The 15,966-nt window shown below is 43.5% G+C and overlaps 2 protein-coding genes and 1 non-coding gene across 8 annotated transcripts in view; 1 reads left to right on the top strand and 2 right to left on the bottom strand.

The window, feature by feature from the left end:
• AGGF1 (angiogenic factor with G-patch and FHA domains 1) overlaps positions 1-15,966 on the top strand; it is a 123,967-nt gene that overhangs the window by 45,020 nt on the left and 62,981 nt on the right. Inside the window, exon 15 of one of the 3 annotated variants that reach the window (XM_045999137.1) lies at positions 11,287-11,996. The exons of 1 other annotated variant lie outside the window; for it this stretch is intronic. The gene's annotated coding sequence lies outside the window, so the exon portion shown is untranslated. Of the gene's footprint in view, positions 1-1,221; positions 6,485-11,286; positions 11,997-15,966 lie in introns of those variants that run through there. One more of the 3 variants, XM_045999138.1, reaches the window with a different exon arrangement.
• ZBED3 (zinc finger BED-type containing 3) lies at positions 6,473-15,657 on the bottom strand. Of its 4 annotated transcripts, none has more exons than XM_045999141.1 (4): positions 15,567-15,657; positions 13,206-13,275; positions 8,037-8,172; positions 6,473-7,203 (listed from the first exon to the last, which is right to left on the bottom strand). In XM_045999141.1, the coding sequence occupies exon 4, from the start codon at positions 7,187-7,189 to the stop codon at positions 6,485-6,487; it is 705 nt and encodes a 234-aa protein (XP_045855097.1). In that variant the 5' UTR covers positions 7,190-7,203; positions 8,037-8,172; positions 13,206-13,275; positions 15,567-15,657; the 3' UTR covers positions 6,473-6,484. The 4 variants fall into 4 exon arrangements, with proteins under 4 accessions (XP_045855097.1, XP_045855096.1, XP_045855099.1 ...); XM_045999140.1 differs by having other exon boundaries at positions 13,218-13,275; XM_045999143.1 differs by having other exon boundaries at positions 8,037-8,120; positions 13,218-13,275.
• Positions 9,805-9,942, bottom strand: LOC123939564. The gene has a single exon (XR_006817929.1). It is a non-coding gene; the product is annotated as a small nucleolar RNA SNORA47 (small nucleolar RNA).

The raw sequence follows: 15,966 nt of genomic DNA, 5'->3' as shown, positions 1-15,966 counted from the left end.
GTTCTCAGGAATCATCCCAGGGAACCTGGTCTTTTGAGATCCTTTGGATTGGTTATGAGCTCCCATTCAGATAAGAGAAAAAGAAGGAAGTCATAGTTACTGAGTTTAAACTATATGTCAAAATTGCCCAAATAATATCTTATTCAATCATTGTATATATTATTCCCATTTTACCAATGAGAAAACTGGGTCTCAGAGAGGTTAAGGTGGTTGCCAAGGTGACATGTAACATGCATGGTTGGAAGCTTAAGAGTCTTAAAAAAATATTTCAACAACTTTATTAATTGTAATATTTGAATACTCTCTTCTTTGAGGGAAGCTTAAATTTTAATTCATATCTGACTCCAAAGGCTTACAAGTCACATATCACCACTTGACCTTCATAGTCAGTCAGGTCCTAGTGAGTGCACAGATATTTAAATGTTTAATTCTCAACATTATGGAGGCCTCTGATTTCTCCTTAGAGGCATCCTTCACACCCTCCTAGCAGGTATCTATCTCAGAAAAGTCTATGAGCACTCCCTGCTCTAAGCAGATTTACAAAAGTGGGGGAGATTAGGACCCCCATTAAAGTATTGATTTCTGGGGAATAGGGATTCCCCATCAAGCACTTTGCCTTTCTCATATACCTCCAAACCTAAGCAAGGCAGGATAATACTATGTGGTAGGCAGATCATAGATTCCCCACACTTGCCCCTTAGCAAATATCTATGTCCTCATCCCTGGAAACTATCAGTATGTTATCTGTCAGGGAAGAATTACAGTTGCAGATAGAATTAAGTTGCTAACCAACAGACCATAAAATAAGGAGAAGGGTCCATTTAATGTGAAAGAGGGTATCAGAGTGATGCAATGTGAGAAAGAATGGCCCTTATTGACCTTAAGATAGAAGGGGCCACAAGCCTAGGAATGTGGGCAGCCTCTAGAAGCTGGAAAAGGCAAAAAAACAAACAAACAAAACAAAAACCAAAAAAACAAAAACCCAAGATTAGAGCATGAAAAAAAAAAAAAAAAAAAAAAAAAAAAAAAACAAAAACAAAAACCACAAACAAAAAACCATCTCCTAGAGCCCCTAGAAAGGAACATGAATTTGCAGACACTGAGTTTAATTTCAGACTTTCGGCTTACAGAACTTTAAGATAATTAACTTGTGTTGTTTTTAGGCACGAGGTTTGTGGTAACTTGCTACAACAGCAAACTAATCAGCCTCACTTCCTTAAGGTCTGGCTTACTCCCAGCAACAGAACTTGTGGGTGGAAAGCAGCCAATATCAACCCAACTGTCAGTACTCCACCCAGGATAGCACTGGTGAAGAGGTGGACCACAAGGGAAGCCTGGGAGGAAATTTGGTCCCAGGTATGACTGGAATCCACGGACTGAGCTCCAGCCTCCAATTTGCTGTTGTCGTTCAGCAGGTCACTTTGCCTTGAAGTGTGTGGCCTCATTTGTAAAATCTGGACAATTATGTCATGAGGACAAAAGAGTGGGTACAAGAGAGCATACTCATGACCGTTGCACACATCTTGGGTTCTAGGGAGTGAATGATAGAGTACCTCAATACTGTGGAAGAAGTTTGATATACTTTTTTTTTTTTTTTTTGAGAATAAGCATGTTACTGTCAACATTTCTTCTAAAGTGAAGAAGAAAATCCAGTTAACTCAATGACTCAAAGGTCAGTTGATGTTAAACTATTACATGTAATCATACCATGTTGGAGCCATAGAGGACCTTAATGATCACCTCATCCATTTTGCAGAAAAGCAGATTTAGATTGTGGAAAGGTAAGAAGTTCAAACCTTTAAAAGTAGAATTCCCTATTGAGTGGCAGCAAAACAAAAGCCCAGTCTTAATGAATGCCTAAGATGTCGAAGATATGGACAGCTATTTAAAATAGAAAGCCCAAACCAGCTCTTCCATCTCCAGCTCCAGGGATGACAACTTGGGTATATAAAGGGCTCTAGCTGTTTCAACTTTGGCTGTCAGTGCCCTGCTTTGCTTCCTCCTCGTCTCTGCCAGATTTTAACTTAAAGAAGTGACTGATCACTTTACATTATGGGAGGAGTTCAGAAGTTGGGTTCAGGGCATTCTGCATCCCCGTTCCAGCCATCCACCTCGCCACTGAGTGCTTGCTCTCAAAGGCAGCATGCGGGTGGCTCTATTAGCAAGCCCAGTCACGGAAGTCAGGGAAGCCCAGCTGATCTAGGCGAGTTGTGTCACTGTCACCCATCAGCAATGACAGCTGTGAGTCAACTGGGTCACAGGCAGACCAGTGCAGTCCCCATAACCCATCTCTACATTCTTTGGAGGGCAGCTTGACTTACTGGTCCTGACAGCCCTTGGGCTTTGACAAATGAGCCAGCAGGAGTCCTTAAGGCTAAAGAGGCACAGTATCTGTTGGGGTTGGAGTCAGGTGAATCACCATAGGTATTATCTCCTGATAGTGGGCAAGCCACTCAGGGACTCATTTTTCTCTTCTGTCAGATGATAGTGTTAGACTGGACAAGGGCTGCATTTCTCTCTAGGCTTTTCTAAAAGTGGGGATTACACTAGTTTTTGTTGGGTTTTGTGTATTTTACCTAAGAAAGTGGAATGGTCAGGAGTTCTAATTTGAGAAATGTAAATAATTTTATTTTTTATTATAAAAGTAATTCATGCTTGGTGTAAAAAAATACAACAGTGCAGAACTATATAAAGCAGAAAGTAAAATCTCTTTGCTTAACTCCCACTGCCAGCACTGAGTTACTAGTCAGGCTAACTATTTTCCCCCATCTCGCAAACAGAAGCTATTGGTGCTCCCATTAGTCATCTTTCTTGAGCGAGCAGTTGGAGATTCTAAAAGTCAATCTTTGCTGATATTAATGGTTCTAACAGTTGGTGAAATAGAAGAGTAACGTTTGTAGATTTCTTTCTTCTAAAGTGTTCAAATTCCTCATATAGCCAAAGTTATACATCCACATGAAGAAGTTGTATTTCAGTACTTAATAGAAATAACATACTCTTTTTAGGAAATGTAAAGACTGTGAAAGACGAAAGAATAAAATACATAAAAATGTTTATACAGTTTTCTAAGGTGACAGGATCTTGGGGGATGTTGTTCTGATTTCTTCCTTGAGTGTGGCACTGCCTTTGTGTTACTTGGGTAATGAAAAACATTTTAAGAGAAACATTCCTGATAATGACATACTAATAGTGAAATACTAATTTGGATTCAAACCGAACAGTGCAATAATGGACACTTGACTAAAAAACTTAAAAAATTGTTACTGCTATTTCCTTCTAGGCTATTTTTTTTTCCTGCTGTGACTTCTACTCAGAATTAAAGATAAATGAATAATTATATTAATAACTGGGAAAACTGACTTGTAAAACTCAACACATTGAGTTCAATGCCTCAGATATTTATTGAGTAGCTATTATATGCAAAGCACTGTAGGAATAGACCCAAGGGTTTGGGTCTGGCAGGAGGAAAGACAAGAACCCATAGACTTATATGCCAGATGGCACGTTCTAAGTGTTAAGAGATTATAAAATGCTAAGGAGCCCAGAGAAGTAAAGAATCATCTCTAAATTAGGAATAATCAAGGAAAGCTTCATGCAGGCAGTTGAATTTGAGCTTGGTCTTTGAAAAAAGAATTCAGTGGAATTCTTCATACTGAGAGACTGAAGAGGCCTTTTAAGTGGAGTGAGGGCAAACAGGCATACAGGTGCCAAGACAAAGGCATGTCAAAAAGAACAAAGAGTCTGGTTGGGTTGGAGCATATAGTATAGGTAGGGGAGGGGACAGATAAGACTGATAGCAGGGTTGGGGTACTTGAATGTCAGGCTACAAAGTCGAAGCTTATTAATGATGGGTGATCTTAGGGGGGCTTTGAGCAGGAATTGTAATATAATCAATGTTGGCTTAGAACAGATCCTTTGGGGGCGCCTGGGTGGCTCAGTAGTTAAGCGTCTGCTTTTGGCTCAGGTCATGATCGCAGGGTCCTGTGATTGAGCCCTGCATCGGGCTCCATGCTCCGCAGGGAGCCTGTTTCTCCCTCTTCTACTCCCCCTGCTTGTGTTCCCTCTCTCGCTGTGTGTCTGTCAGATACATAAAATTTAAAAACAAACAAACAAACGAAAAACAGTTCCTTTGGTCAAGTTGAGTGTTAGGAAGAGGACAGTTGGGAAGACAAGGATGGAAGATGAACCCCAGATGACTGATAAATGAGGCCTGAGCTTGGCAGGTGGCATCAGAAGAAAGACAGGTGTGACAATTTGTAGAAATAGACTCAGTAGATCAGGGACCTGGGATTCAGTGACATGAGTTCAATTCCCATTCTGCCTCGACATGGCTTAACTCCCTAAGCTTGTCTCTTCCTTTTCGAAATGGGCATAGTATTAATTATGTCATGGGGTTGCTCTATGGTAGGCAGTTTTTCTTGTAAAGCATTTGGCACAGCTCTGGCAGATGGTGAATGCTCAGTGCATGTTAATGTCACTGACAGTAGTACCTGGAATGAGAGGGAGGAAACTTGGTGTCAGCTCAGTGACTAGCAAGAGACAGTACAGCAGTTAGGAACAGCATGTCTGAAGGTGGAGACTGGATTTGGATCTCAATGCTACTACTTACCAGCTGCGATCCTATAGAAGCTGCTTAACGCCTCTGTATCTCAGTTTCCGTAGCCGTAAATGGGCGTAACATTACTACCTCCTTAGGGAGCTGCGATGAGAATAAAGTGAGGTAATGCATGCAGTGTGCAGTGCGTAGCTGTACATTTTAAGAGCCCAGTAAATGTTAGTTATTAGGTAAGGGGTGGGAACGTGGAATGGAATAGATTTGCCCTTTGGATCAGCAGTGTTAGGATATACAAATAGAGGTGGAGACATGCAGCAGGGGTTTGGACGTGAAGGACAGAACTGGGAAGAACCTCGAGGCTGGAGGTAGTCAGGAGTCACCGGCACAGGGGTAGATGAGTCAAGAATGAGTACATAAATTGACTTAAGGAAACAATCAGACAAATCCAGAATAAAGGACATTCTATAAGACAGATGGCTAGAACTCTCAAAAGTGTCATAGGAGCTGTTCTAGACTAAAAGAGACAAAGTTATAATAAAAAATAATGAACCTTGATTGCCCCCCCCTTTTTAAAGAGAAGATAAGACAGTTCTGAGACAATTGCAGAATTTTGATTAAGGACTACTTTAGAGGCTATTAGGATATATATGCTGAAATACTAATGGATGAAATGAGAGGTGTGTTTGGGGAAGAGAGCCGAAAAAGCAAATAAGGCAAAATGTTAATAGCTCAGTCTAGGTGGAGGGTTATATGTGGTGTTTATTGACTAGCAAGATGAGGGCTGAAAATAAATTGTCATATTCAGCTTCTTAAGGGTCCAGGGTAGGATGGGAAGCTGACCACTAGTGAAGAACTGAAGTATGGGAGGAAGTATAGGCAGCAAGAATAACCAGGCCCCCCTTGGATAGTGTCCAGTGGGAACAGCCAGGCTGGGGGAGTCTTTCTTTTTAGTACAAGGGCAGACTGGGTGTTACTAAGGAACAGTAGTCTGGGGAAGGGAGGGAATAAGTCAGAGGAAAGAAGAAACGGTAATGGAGCAAAGGTCCAGTAATGATGGAAGAGAAATGGATGAGAACAGATAAAGAGGCAGAGATGGCCTCAGATTGAAGGAATGCCTTCCTTCTACTCTGGCCCAGAAGCGAGGACTGTGGATATGTGGGAAACCAAGTTCTCTTCCTAACAATGAGGGAGGAGGTCTGTTTTGCTAGTAAGGGAGTGTGAGGCAGGAAAGTTGGGAAACTCACTACAGCTGGCACTGGATGTGAAATGGAAAGAAAACAGCTGGTGTGAGGACAGGGTGCACTTGGTACTATCTGCAAGCTAGGGAGTGGAGTAAATAGGGGTTCTCCCAGACTGCTCTGATGAGGCACTAGGGAGGACAGGGTAAGGAGCGGTTGTGGAAGCTAAATGGCCCCATTTTCAGAACTTCCTGCTAGGCAAACCAATTATCAAAGATTTATTTATTCATTGGGAAGTGAGTAAAACTCTTCTTGGATAAAATGCTTTATCTTAATTTCCAAGCACCCTCCACCGCGGGTTGCCCTGGCTGGTGTACAGGCACGTAGTAGGTTAGTCTTTGGTACACGAGGAAGTTTCTGTCCTTTCAAAGTCACCGGCTACAAGACTGCTCCGGTGACCTAGCCTCACGAAGTTGCTGGAGCTGTCATTCCAAAGGCAGTTGGAGGAAAACCAGCTCCTGCACGGGTGCTCACTAAAGGCCAAGAACAAAGGAGGCCACTGGAGCTTGTGCTCCCAGGCCCCCGGGGTGGGGGGGTGTCACGGGGCGTTAGTGATTTTTGGTTTTGCTTTGGCCTCTGCAGTGCTTCTCAAGGGCCCACCGGTGGAGATGTCGTCGGGCCTGAGATTCAGGTCCTAGGTAAGGCCGGTCCAGGGACACTTGGAGCACTGGGGGCGGAAGGGGGCCACAGCCTACAGCAGGACCTTGGTGATTATGTAGCCGTCCCTCTCCCCCTCGGGCTCTTCTTTGAGCGGGGTCTGCAGCGGGACGGAGGCGGCGGCCAAGGCGCCTTCGCGGCGGCTCACTTCCCGCAGCCGCGCCTGCAGCGCCTCCTTCTCAGCCTGCAGCTCCCGCCGCGCCTGAGCCGCCGCGCGCTCCTCCTCCAGCAGGGCCCGGCGCCTCAGCTCCAGGGCGCGCTCGCCCTGCTCCACGGCCGCCTCGCGCCGCGTCAGCTCGCGCTCACGCAGGCTGCAGCGCACGGCCAGCGTGCCCATCTGCTCCAGCAGGCGCGCCCAGTCGCCCTCGGCGGCCGGGGCGGGGCCCGGCGGCGCCGGCGGCGGCGGGCAAGGGGCGGCGGGTGGCGAGCGGCGAGCGGCGCTCTTCTCCAGCTCCCGCCGATGCGCGCTCTTGAGGTGCCTCCACAGCGCCGGGGTGCCGGCGTGGAAGCCCGGGCCGCGGCTCACCTGCTCCCCGCACAGCCGGCAGGTGGCCCACTGGCCCGCGGCGTGGCCCGGGCGCGCGGGGGCAAGATGAAAGTAGCCCCAGGCCTCGCAGTACGGCGCCCCCAAGCGGCCGGGAGGCGCCGGGGCCAGGCCGGGACACGGGCCGCCGCGCGCCGCCGCGTCGTCCGGCCCGCGGGTGTCTTCCATGGGCGCTGCCAGCTCGTCACTCCGCATTCTCTCCGCCGCGCCTGCGTTCCGAGGGAGAGAAAGGGGTAAGGACAGCCACGCGACGACACACACACTCACATGCACAACTTCGGTGGCCAGAAGTGGCCCCCTTTTTATTACGTCTGGGTGGTACCTGGGTTTCTTTTTCCTGTTATACGGTTTAGTCCTCAGGGAATGTTAGTCCTGCCTAGCCCTTCCGCCCTTGCCTGGGAGCTCTCTTCAAGATCAGAAGGTCCCCGGCTCACAGGGCTGACACGAACAAAGGGGAAGCACCAGCCCAGTCAGTGCTGTACTAAAGAGTTTTTTTTTTTTGTTTTTTTTTTTAAAGATTTTATTTATTTATTTGACAGAGAGAGAGATCACAAGTAGGCAGAGAGGCAGGCAGAGAGCGAGGAGGAAGCAAGCTCCCCGCGGAGCAGAGAGCCCGGCGCGGGGCTCGATCCCGGGACCCAGAGATCATGATCTGAGCCGAAGGCAGCGGCCCAATCCACTGAGCCACCCAGGCGCCCCATGTACTAAAGAGTTTTAACTAGTCTACCCTGCTCTCTCTTACAAAACTTCCTTCTGTCTTCTGCTCCCGGGGTTAGGGGACAGACTGCAGAAATGAGGCGAGAAGAAAGCCTTGGGAAAGAAAAGTGTTTTCTTAGACTTAATGGGTGTAGGTGCCCCGGGCGAACAGCCTTTTTAAAGACCTTTCAGTGAGGACGTGGTTTTTCAAATACAAGTCTTTGTTTTATGACTTTAAAAACGATGTGCTTCTGAGGAAAATGGCAGTACTAAGAGCCACTAAAATGTTTTAAAAGTATACATATTTAGGAAAACAAATACACAAAGCAGTTTTGTAAAATTTTACCTTTAAGTTAGTTGGTAGGCCATGTCCTGTGGGCCTTGGGGGGTCCCTGTCATGCCTCAGGGTTTCCAGCCAATGTCAGTTCTCCTGTAGGAACACTGCAGCATGAATCCTGAGTTCTAAAGAACCATCAGTAGTGCTAGGAGTAATAAAAGGGCCACAGTGAGTAAAAGAAATTCAGTAAACAGCTTCCTAAACAGATACTAGAAATTCGGGCTAGCACCATGTTACTCTTGTTTTCTTTTTTTCCTCTCACCCTGTCAGAGTTGCTCCAGTTATAAAACAAATCAGTTTTCTGTATTGCTCATCCCCTTTATACATTTAAAAGATAAAAACCTTTGTCAATGCTTTTAATTGAGGAAGGAGATAAAGAAAAGTAATAGTTTCTTGCTCTGTCCAACAAATATCGGTGGTTAAAAGGATCCAACTACAATCCAGGGACTATCATTGTAAAGTCTTTCCTATTAAAACAGTTTATCATAGCAATAACCTATCAAACAAGGAGAAATAGAAAAGGTGAAGTTTATTCTTCAGGATGTAATTTCACAAAGGACCAAATGTGTGATTCTAAACAAATCTGTTTTGGAAATGTAAAAATAATAAGAGAACACGCAGACTTGGAGGTCTTCTGAGAGCTTATTTCAGGGGGAAAATCAAGGCCAAGATGCATAGTGAAATAGCCTGTGTCCATTTGTACTGTCAAGTTTTGAATCAACAGCAGTGGAGATGATAAATGTCCAGAATCTCTTTTTATAACATCACTAGGAATGACGGAAGACACAGTTAAGAACAGGAAAAATAAGTTGCTCTAATAGTAGGAGTATTTAGTGTAAGCTTTTATTTCAGTTGCTAAGAGTCTTGTGACTGAGCTGTGCTAGTCAGGGTCAGGCATGACAGTTAACATAACAGATTTTGAAAAAAGGTAACAAATTTACCAGAATCATCAAAAAAAAAAAGACAAGTACAGCCCTCTCCTAACAAAAAAACTAGCTATTTACATATTTTGTGATACAGCAGGCACTGATTTGAATGTAATTCCTCATGAAGGCTGATTACTATAAAAAGTCTTTGGAAATTAAAAGCCTAGATTTCCTCCAAGAGATTTACTAAATCCCTGAAGTCCCAGAAGGGGGAGTAATGGGATGAGGATTGGAGTTACACAGCATTTTCAAGGATAATTTTTTACATTTACGCTTAGTAAACATTATGCTTAGTAACATTATGGTTAGTAAACAGACCAGATTTTAGTATAGAAAATTGTTTTTGGTAACCTAAATTCACCTAAATTTTTTTTTTAAAGTTCATTTCTTTTACATTAGAATCCTCTTTTTACAGAGTTCCTTTCTTATTAGATAGACACAAAGGGGAGAGAATAGGATTCTGAATCCTTGAATTTTTATAAATTAAAAGAGATTTAAAGGTTTTCTATATCAAGGCTGTCACTTTGCATTCTGATATGCTTTCTTGAGCTGGGGGGTTGAAAACTGTATATAAAACTGCAGACTCTCTTACTTGTGCCAAAGTCTGAGAGTGAGCATTACTGATGTGCCCTTAAAAGTGCCAGGGGTGACCAATTACTGTCATGCTTTACCTCCCTGCAAGATGTTTCTGAGTTTCTTCAAAATCTGGGATGACCAGAGGAGTGCCACATATATGAATGCCATCTGTCGTCAGAGTGAAGGTGGAAACAAGAGTGAGAAGCATGATTTTGATGTCTTAATCCTTTGGACTTAGTGGACTGCCTCATCTGAGCCAGGGACACGCAGCACCATAAATGTTGGCCAGCACAGCGCTGCCCCTCCAAGGGCGGCAGAGGGACATCCTCTGCCTTGGCAGGCCTTCACTCTCGGAGGTCTTAACCGGTAGAAGGCAGCACAGTACTGAACTGCCTCACCTTCTCAGTCCTCCGCATGCAGCTACATTCTGGCTCAATACAGTCTTCTGTTTAGACTAAGTAAACAGTGCCCAGGCGTCTGTGGCCACAGGTCATCATAGCCTTCCTAGTTCTGCTAAACAACCCCTGGGCTTGTTTCAACTCTCCCTACAGTACAGAAGGAAAGTAGCCTCCTAGTCCGCTATCTTGGGTTGGGAGAGAAGACTTAGCAACTTCAGCCACAACCCTAATACACAAAGAGCTCTTACAAACTGACAAGAAAAAGAGGAACAATCCAATAGAAAAATGGGCAAGAAATACAAGTAGGTAAATGACCTAAGAACAAAATCAGATGGCCAAGGAATCTGTGAAAAGATATACAGCACTTATATTCAGGGAAGTGCTATTAAAGTAACAGTAAGGTCTCATTTTAGATCCATCACACTAACAAAAACAAAAGAGGTCTGTCAGCCAAAGCTAGAAGGGAGGCAAAGAAAAGGGTATGTTCGTGCATTACTAGTGGAGATGTGGAGGACTTAAGGAAAGCAGTCTGGTGATTTCTGTTAATTAAAAATAGATACAATCAGGGATCCCATTCTTGGGAATCTATTCTGTAGAACTAAAAGTACCAATACATAATATGTATTAGGATGTTTATTATAGTAGTCTCTGGAATGGCAAAAAACTGGAAACACAGAAACACCTGTCAACTGGAAAATGGCTGGGTAAATAATGTGTATTCACACCTGGGAATATTGTGCAGCCATTAAAAAGGATGGATTGGAGCTCTGCTAGAAGACCTAGAGGGATTTCTGCAGGAACTCTTCAGGAAGAAAAGCCAGATGCAGAAAAATATGTATATTATGATGTCATTATTATTAATACAGATCTGTGTAGCATATACGAAGATTTTGTATATATATATGAAGAAAAATAAGGAGGAAGATCCATTGTCACTTGAGGAGTGGCAGCTGGTATGAAGATACATTGTCGGCTGAGAAGTGGCAGCTGGTGTGAAAAGAGAATGGGAAGAGGTAAACACAAAAGGAGGAGTAAAGAGGTCCTCGGAAAGCATGCACATTTGTGGATACCTTTAGGTAGACTATGTATATGGCAGGGTCTACATATAATGTGGAGAGGCAAGATGGAGTCACTCATGTCCAGCAATGATGTCATGAATCAGGAAAGCAGACAAGGGTGATGAACTGAGAATAAATATCACCAAAAGTCTCAGCCTGGTGGCACCCAGAAGTGATGACCTGCAAGAGAGCCTGGATGAACCGAGAAGTGGTGATCAGTAGAATCAGAAGTCTGGAAGGGCTAGACTCACCAAACTCCTTTAAAAAGGGAAGATTTTTATAGCAAACTTCTGTTCTCCAGATGCTGACCCTTCCATGTCTGACTGCATCAGAAAGGCAACTGCTACTGAAGATCTTGCCCATCTGATCTTGGAAAGTAACAGGGATCCTCCACTGCTTGAACGTACTAAGCAGGAAGGGAAGCACTGAGTGGACCAACATTGGTCAAGACCTCATCTCAGCTGTGCGCTCATAGAAACTTTGCATTTGGTTCATTAACTCCCCCTATTTCATCTTGTCTTATGCCTTTTATATTGTACTTTCTATTGTAAGTCTCGTATGAAGCCAAGTTAAATGCACAGTGAAGTATTATTGAGTTCGGAATTCTGAACCTGCTTTTACAATTGTGTTAACATTGCTTTATGATTCAATAAAGCGGATGTTATGGAAAGACACAACCTGTGTATACACCTTCACAGAGTAGCTTCCCAACAACATAAATACAAAGTAATTTTATAAATCCTCAGGCATGTGAGTGCAAGCTGGGCTAGGCAGCCTTAACTACGGAGATTGGAGAGCACAGTCCTATGGGGCAAAGCGAGCTGCCATCTGGCCCTGGAGGCAACCCAGTGTGTGAGGTTGCTCAGTGTCAGGTGGTTTGCTGGTCCTGCCTGAACAGAAGGAGATGCTGTATGCACAGGAGATGGAGGTGCTGTGGGAGGACTGCCCATCTTGCTCATATCCTTTGGCATTCAAGGGATGCTGCATTCAATGCAATGAACTTGACTCTAGTTTTCTTTTCTTTTTTTTTTTTTTAATGAGTGACCTCCCTTTCTTTCTTTCTTTTTTTTTTTTAATATTTTATTTATTTATTTGACAGAGAGAGAGGTCACAAGCAGGCAGAGAGGCAGGCAGAGAGAGAGGGAGAAACAGGCTCGCCACTGAGCAGAGAGCCCGATGCGGGGCTCGATCCCAGGACCCTGAGATCATGACCTGAGCCGAAGGCAGAGGCTTAAACCACTGAGCCACCCAGGCGCCCCGACTCTAGTTTTCTTAGACCCCGCTCACCAAATCCCAGTCTCTCCATCTGTCAAGGAAAATGATAAGATTATCTGCCTCTAAACCTGTGGCTAAAATCAGATAATCCAAATGATCTTACTGTTGGACTCTGCAGTGCTGTATAACTTCAGGGCCTGAACGAAAAAGACTACCAGTCTTTACTGCTCAAACACACCCACATTAGTATCTTAGTGGCTAAAGGGAGTGTTACTCTCTTTGACATTGTTATTCAATAGAGTAGGTAGTTTAAGTTGGAAATATTCTCTTAAGGATTTTGGATATAAAAAGCAAAAAAGAATCACAGATCCATCTTCCCTCCCCAGCCAAATTTATTTTCACTTCGTAAATGGACCTTCACGAAAAACAGGTTGCTCCTCTCTCAGGTAGAAAATGATGGGGAGGTCTGGTGACTTGGAACCCTATGATGTGTAATACTTCCTTACCAAGTAACCAAGAAAAACACACACCTATTAACTACATGGTCAGCTAAGGTGAAGAAAAAGTCTGGTGGGGAGAGACGCTTCCAGCAATAATTCTGATACACATGGTAAAGGTCAGAGCACTGTTCACTCATGAGGGTGAATTCCATCATGCAATGTCTATACTGGGGAAAGGGTGGGCGTTGGGGCCCTAACACAAATGTTCATGCAGACACTCCTGCTTCAGCATCTCCTCCCTTCCTGACCTCTTTCAGGGCCCCAATTTCATAAAAACACACAGCCACTAATGCTGACTCTCATAAAGTTCCAATTCTTTAGTCTTATAACTAGGCTTCCAAGCTCATATTTTAAAGTAAGATTTCTTGATGCTAAGTGGAAGTAGCTAGCATGAAATTAATTTAATAATGGAAATGTTCTAGTCCAATTTTGGGGAGGGGGGAAAAAGCTGAAAGAAAAGTAGATTTTAGTTATTTTATGGAAGAGGGGAGAGTTGGTACCACACCTCTGAACTCACCCATAGTGAGTTTCATTTGAGTATCCATTATCTGGAAGGAATGATAAGACGTTTAAGCCTGTGGAAGATAATAAATGCACATTAATTATTTCAAACTGCATTTGAAGTTTTATTTGCAGTTCTCTAAAGTTCTAGTCTTCTAATAATCTATCAGATTAAAACCCAGATTCTTCAGTATCATCTCCCTGAATACCAATATAGAGAATAAGGAGATCAAAACCTGGATGAATAATTTGTGTAAATTTGGGTATATATATGTATATGACTATAACATTAGGAATCATTCTATAAAACCCCCACAGAAGTTAATTTTATTACTTTATACTTATGCTAGGACACATACAAAATATTAGGCAGGCTAAAGACCAAAGAACCAGGCAGTGTTCTCAAAAGGGAATAGCAAATGAACTATAGCTCTGTTTGTTCTTCCACAGCCAAGGCTAATCACTTCAGATGAATTAATCTGACAGAGTTATAACAAACACATGTATGTTGAGCCTGGATCTTAGGTAAGAAATTCACACTAATGTGAAATTCACTACTTGGATGGAAACACTAAAAACATTTTCATTTACTTCATCCACCAGTAACTCAGTCAAAGCAGAACATAATAATTAAAACAAATAATTAGCCTTGACAATTGAAATATCAATGAAACCACAATTTGTTCACCTGTCACTTGTCCATCTCTGTTGAAAACTAATGACGCACTGTATGGTGACTAACATAACGTAATTAAAAAAAAAAAGAAATATTAGTTTACTACCATGGATTCATCTCTTTATGAACAGATCCAGCCAATCAGAAAAATTAGTTTGGGATCATGAGGCTGAAGATTTAGATGAAGTTAAAAAGCAAAAAAAAAAAAATGCCTCCAAACTGTGAAGTGTGGATACTCAGCTCAGACAGTACAGGGTAAGTGTGAAAATATTTAGATAAAAGGTTACACATGGACTGTAAAAAAATGTACTGAACCCACAGCTAATTGTATGGTGAGTCAGAGATGTTCTTTGAATGTGTTAAGCCAAAATCTTAGATACCTCTACCATTAGCTAAAAGGCCAGATGTATTCTCTATTAATGCATTTTTAAAAATGAAAAGTTTCTATCCTAAACCGAACCTTTATTTTAGGTCTACATTACTTTAATACATACATTCCTCAAAAGAAGGGTGTTGATCCATTTTGTCTTGTAAAATGCATACTGTAGTATGAATTACAGGAATTTAAAACTGCCCTACTTTGAAGTCCTTTGTAATACAAAGAATTTTTAATAGAGAATTACCTTGTTTTGGCTCTTGGCCATTTTACACATTGTTGCATACTTTTTATTGTATTTTGCCTCAAGCCAGTTTTGGCCAAAAAGGGCGTACAAATAATACATGAATGCAAAGTGCATAAAATAATTACCCTAATTATGTCCATTTATTAAGCGTTTTTTTTTTCTTTAAATGTTTATTTATTTGATAGAGTCACAGCAAGAGAGGCAACACAAGCAGGAGTGGGAGAGATAGAAGCAGGCTTCCCGCTGAGCAGGGAGCCTGATGCGGGGCTGGATCCCAGGACCCTGGGATCATACCTGAGCTGAAGGCAGACGACGACTAAGACACCCAGGCACCCCTATTAAGCTTTTTCTACAACAGCTTCTGTTTAATACCAAATCCATGTACTCTGGGCTAATTCAAAGTTTGGATGGTATTTTTTTTTCAAGAAAGAAAAAAAAAATTGTTGAGTAAGCTTCTGGCATTTGGCTACTGTAAGTAGTTACAGCAAACTGCTCCTCTGGACTCGGAGAGGATCAGAAAATTCTTTTGTTTGAGCACCGTGGAGATGGGGGCAGGGATTCCTGTTTGAGCATCTGGGTCGTATTTTGCTTCTCCTCTCCAAAATGAGAAACAATTTAAAAAAGTCTCAGAGAAAGAGCACACTATAGGGCACACAGCCATTTGCCACTGTTAAAAGTCTGTAAAAAGGCAGTTTTACTAAAAGGAGAGCAGATGATTTTCGATATTCTCAAATAACTTTTTTGAAAGGGGGCTGGAGGAGCAAAAAGGAGGTGCTGAAGGAAGCTCAACAGTGCCTTTAGACAGAATTCGGGGCTACATGCGTCTTTTCCACTAGGGACAACCTGAGCACAGCGAAGGAAGGGTACGTCTGGCAGCCCGCGCAGCAGCCAGCCCGTGATGATACCGCACAGTGGCGTTTGTTGGCTGCTGCTCACCTGCGGCCCCTGAGGCCCCGGACTGGTCCCCGTTCCCTTCGCCGCCCCCCTTCTCCCCCAAACCCCTGTGGGGCCATGACCCGACCTGGCCTCCGGGAGCACGGCCGCCTGCGTGGCGGCGCACACTCACCCCATCACCCCCAAAGTGCGGCGGGAGCAGGAGGCGGGCTACAAGTCTGGGATCGCCGGTCCTCTCCAGATCCTCGCAGACATTTTGTCCTGTGCAGAAACCTCCGCGCGTCTGCCTTAAAGACACAGCGCTCAATTCACGCATCTAGGGGGTGAAGGGGGGAAGGTAACGTGTGACACGTAGGGGAGAGAGCTGGACGGTCACTCCTTAGCCATCTAGGTCCACGAGTGACAGACTGGTGTTCGCCAAGGTTTAAAAACGATGCAGTTGTTTAGTGCTTTTTAAAATTTTAATTTTTATTTTATACTTTTACATTAACCTTCCAAGACCTGGTTTCCTGTCTTGAGTCCGAGTGCAGTTTGCATCCTTTCAGGTTCAAGGTGTGAGATGGTTCAAGTTG

This window comes from Meles meles, chromosome 3, assembly GCF_922984935.1.
Source record: "Meles meles chromosome 3, mMelMel3.1 paternal haplotype, whole genome shotgun sequence".
Taxonomy (NCBI): Eukaryota; Metazoa; Chordata; class Mammalia; order Carnivora; family Mustelidae; genus Meles; species Meles meles.
The sequence above is the reverse complement of the archived record's forward strand: the minus strand, read 5'-3'. Positions and strand labels throughout refer to the sequence as shown.

Excerpts from the sequence above, each read along its gene's own strand:
- ZBED3 (XM_045999141.1), bottom strand. The coding sequence starts at position 7,189 with ATGCGGAGTGACGAGCTGGCAGCGCCCATGGAAGACACCCGCGGGCCG.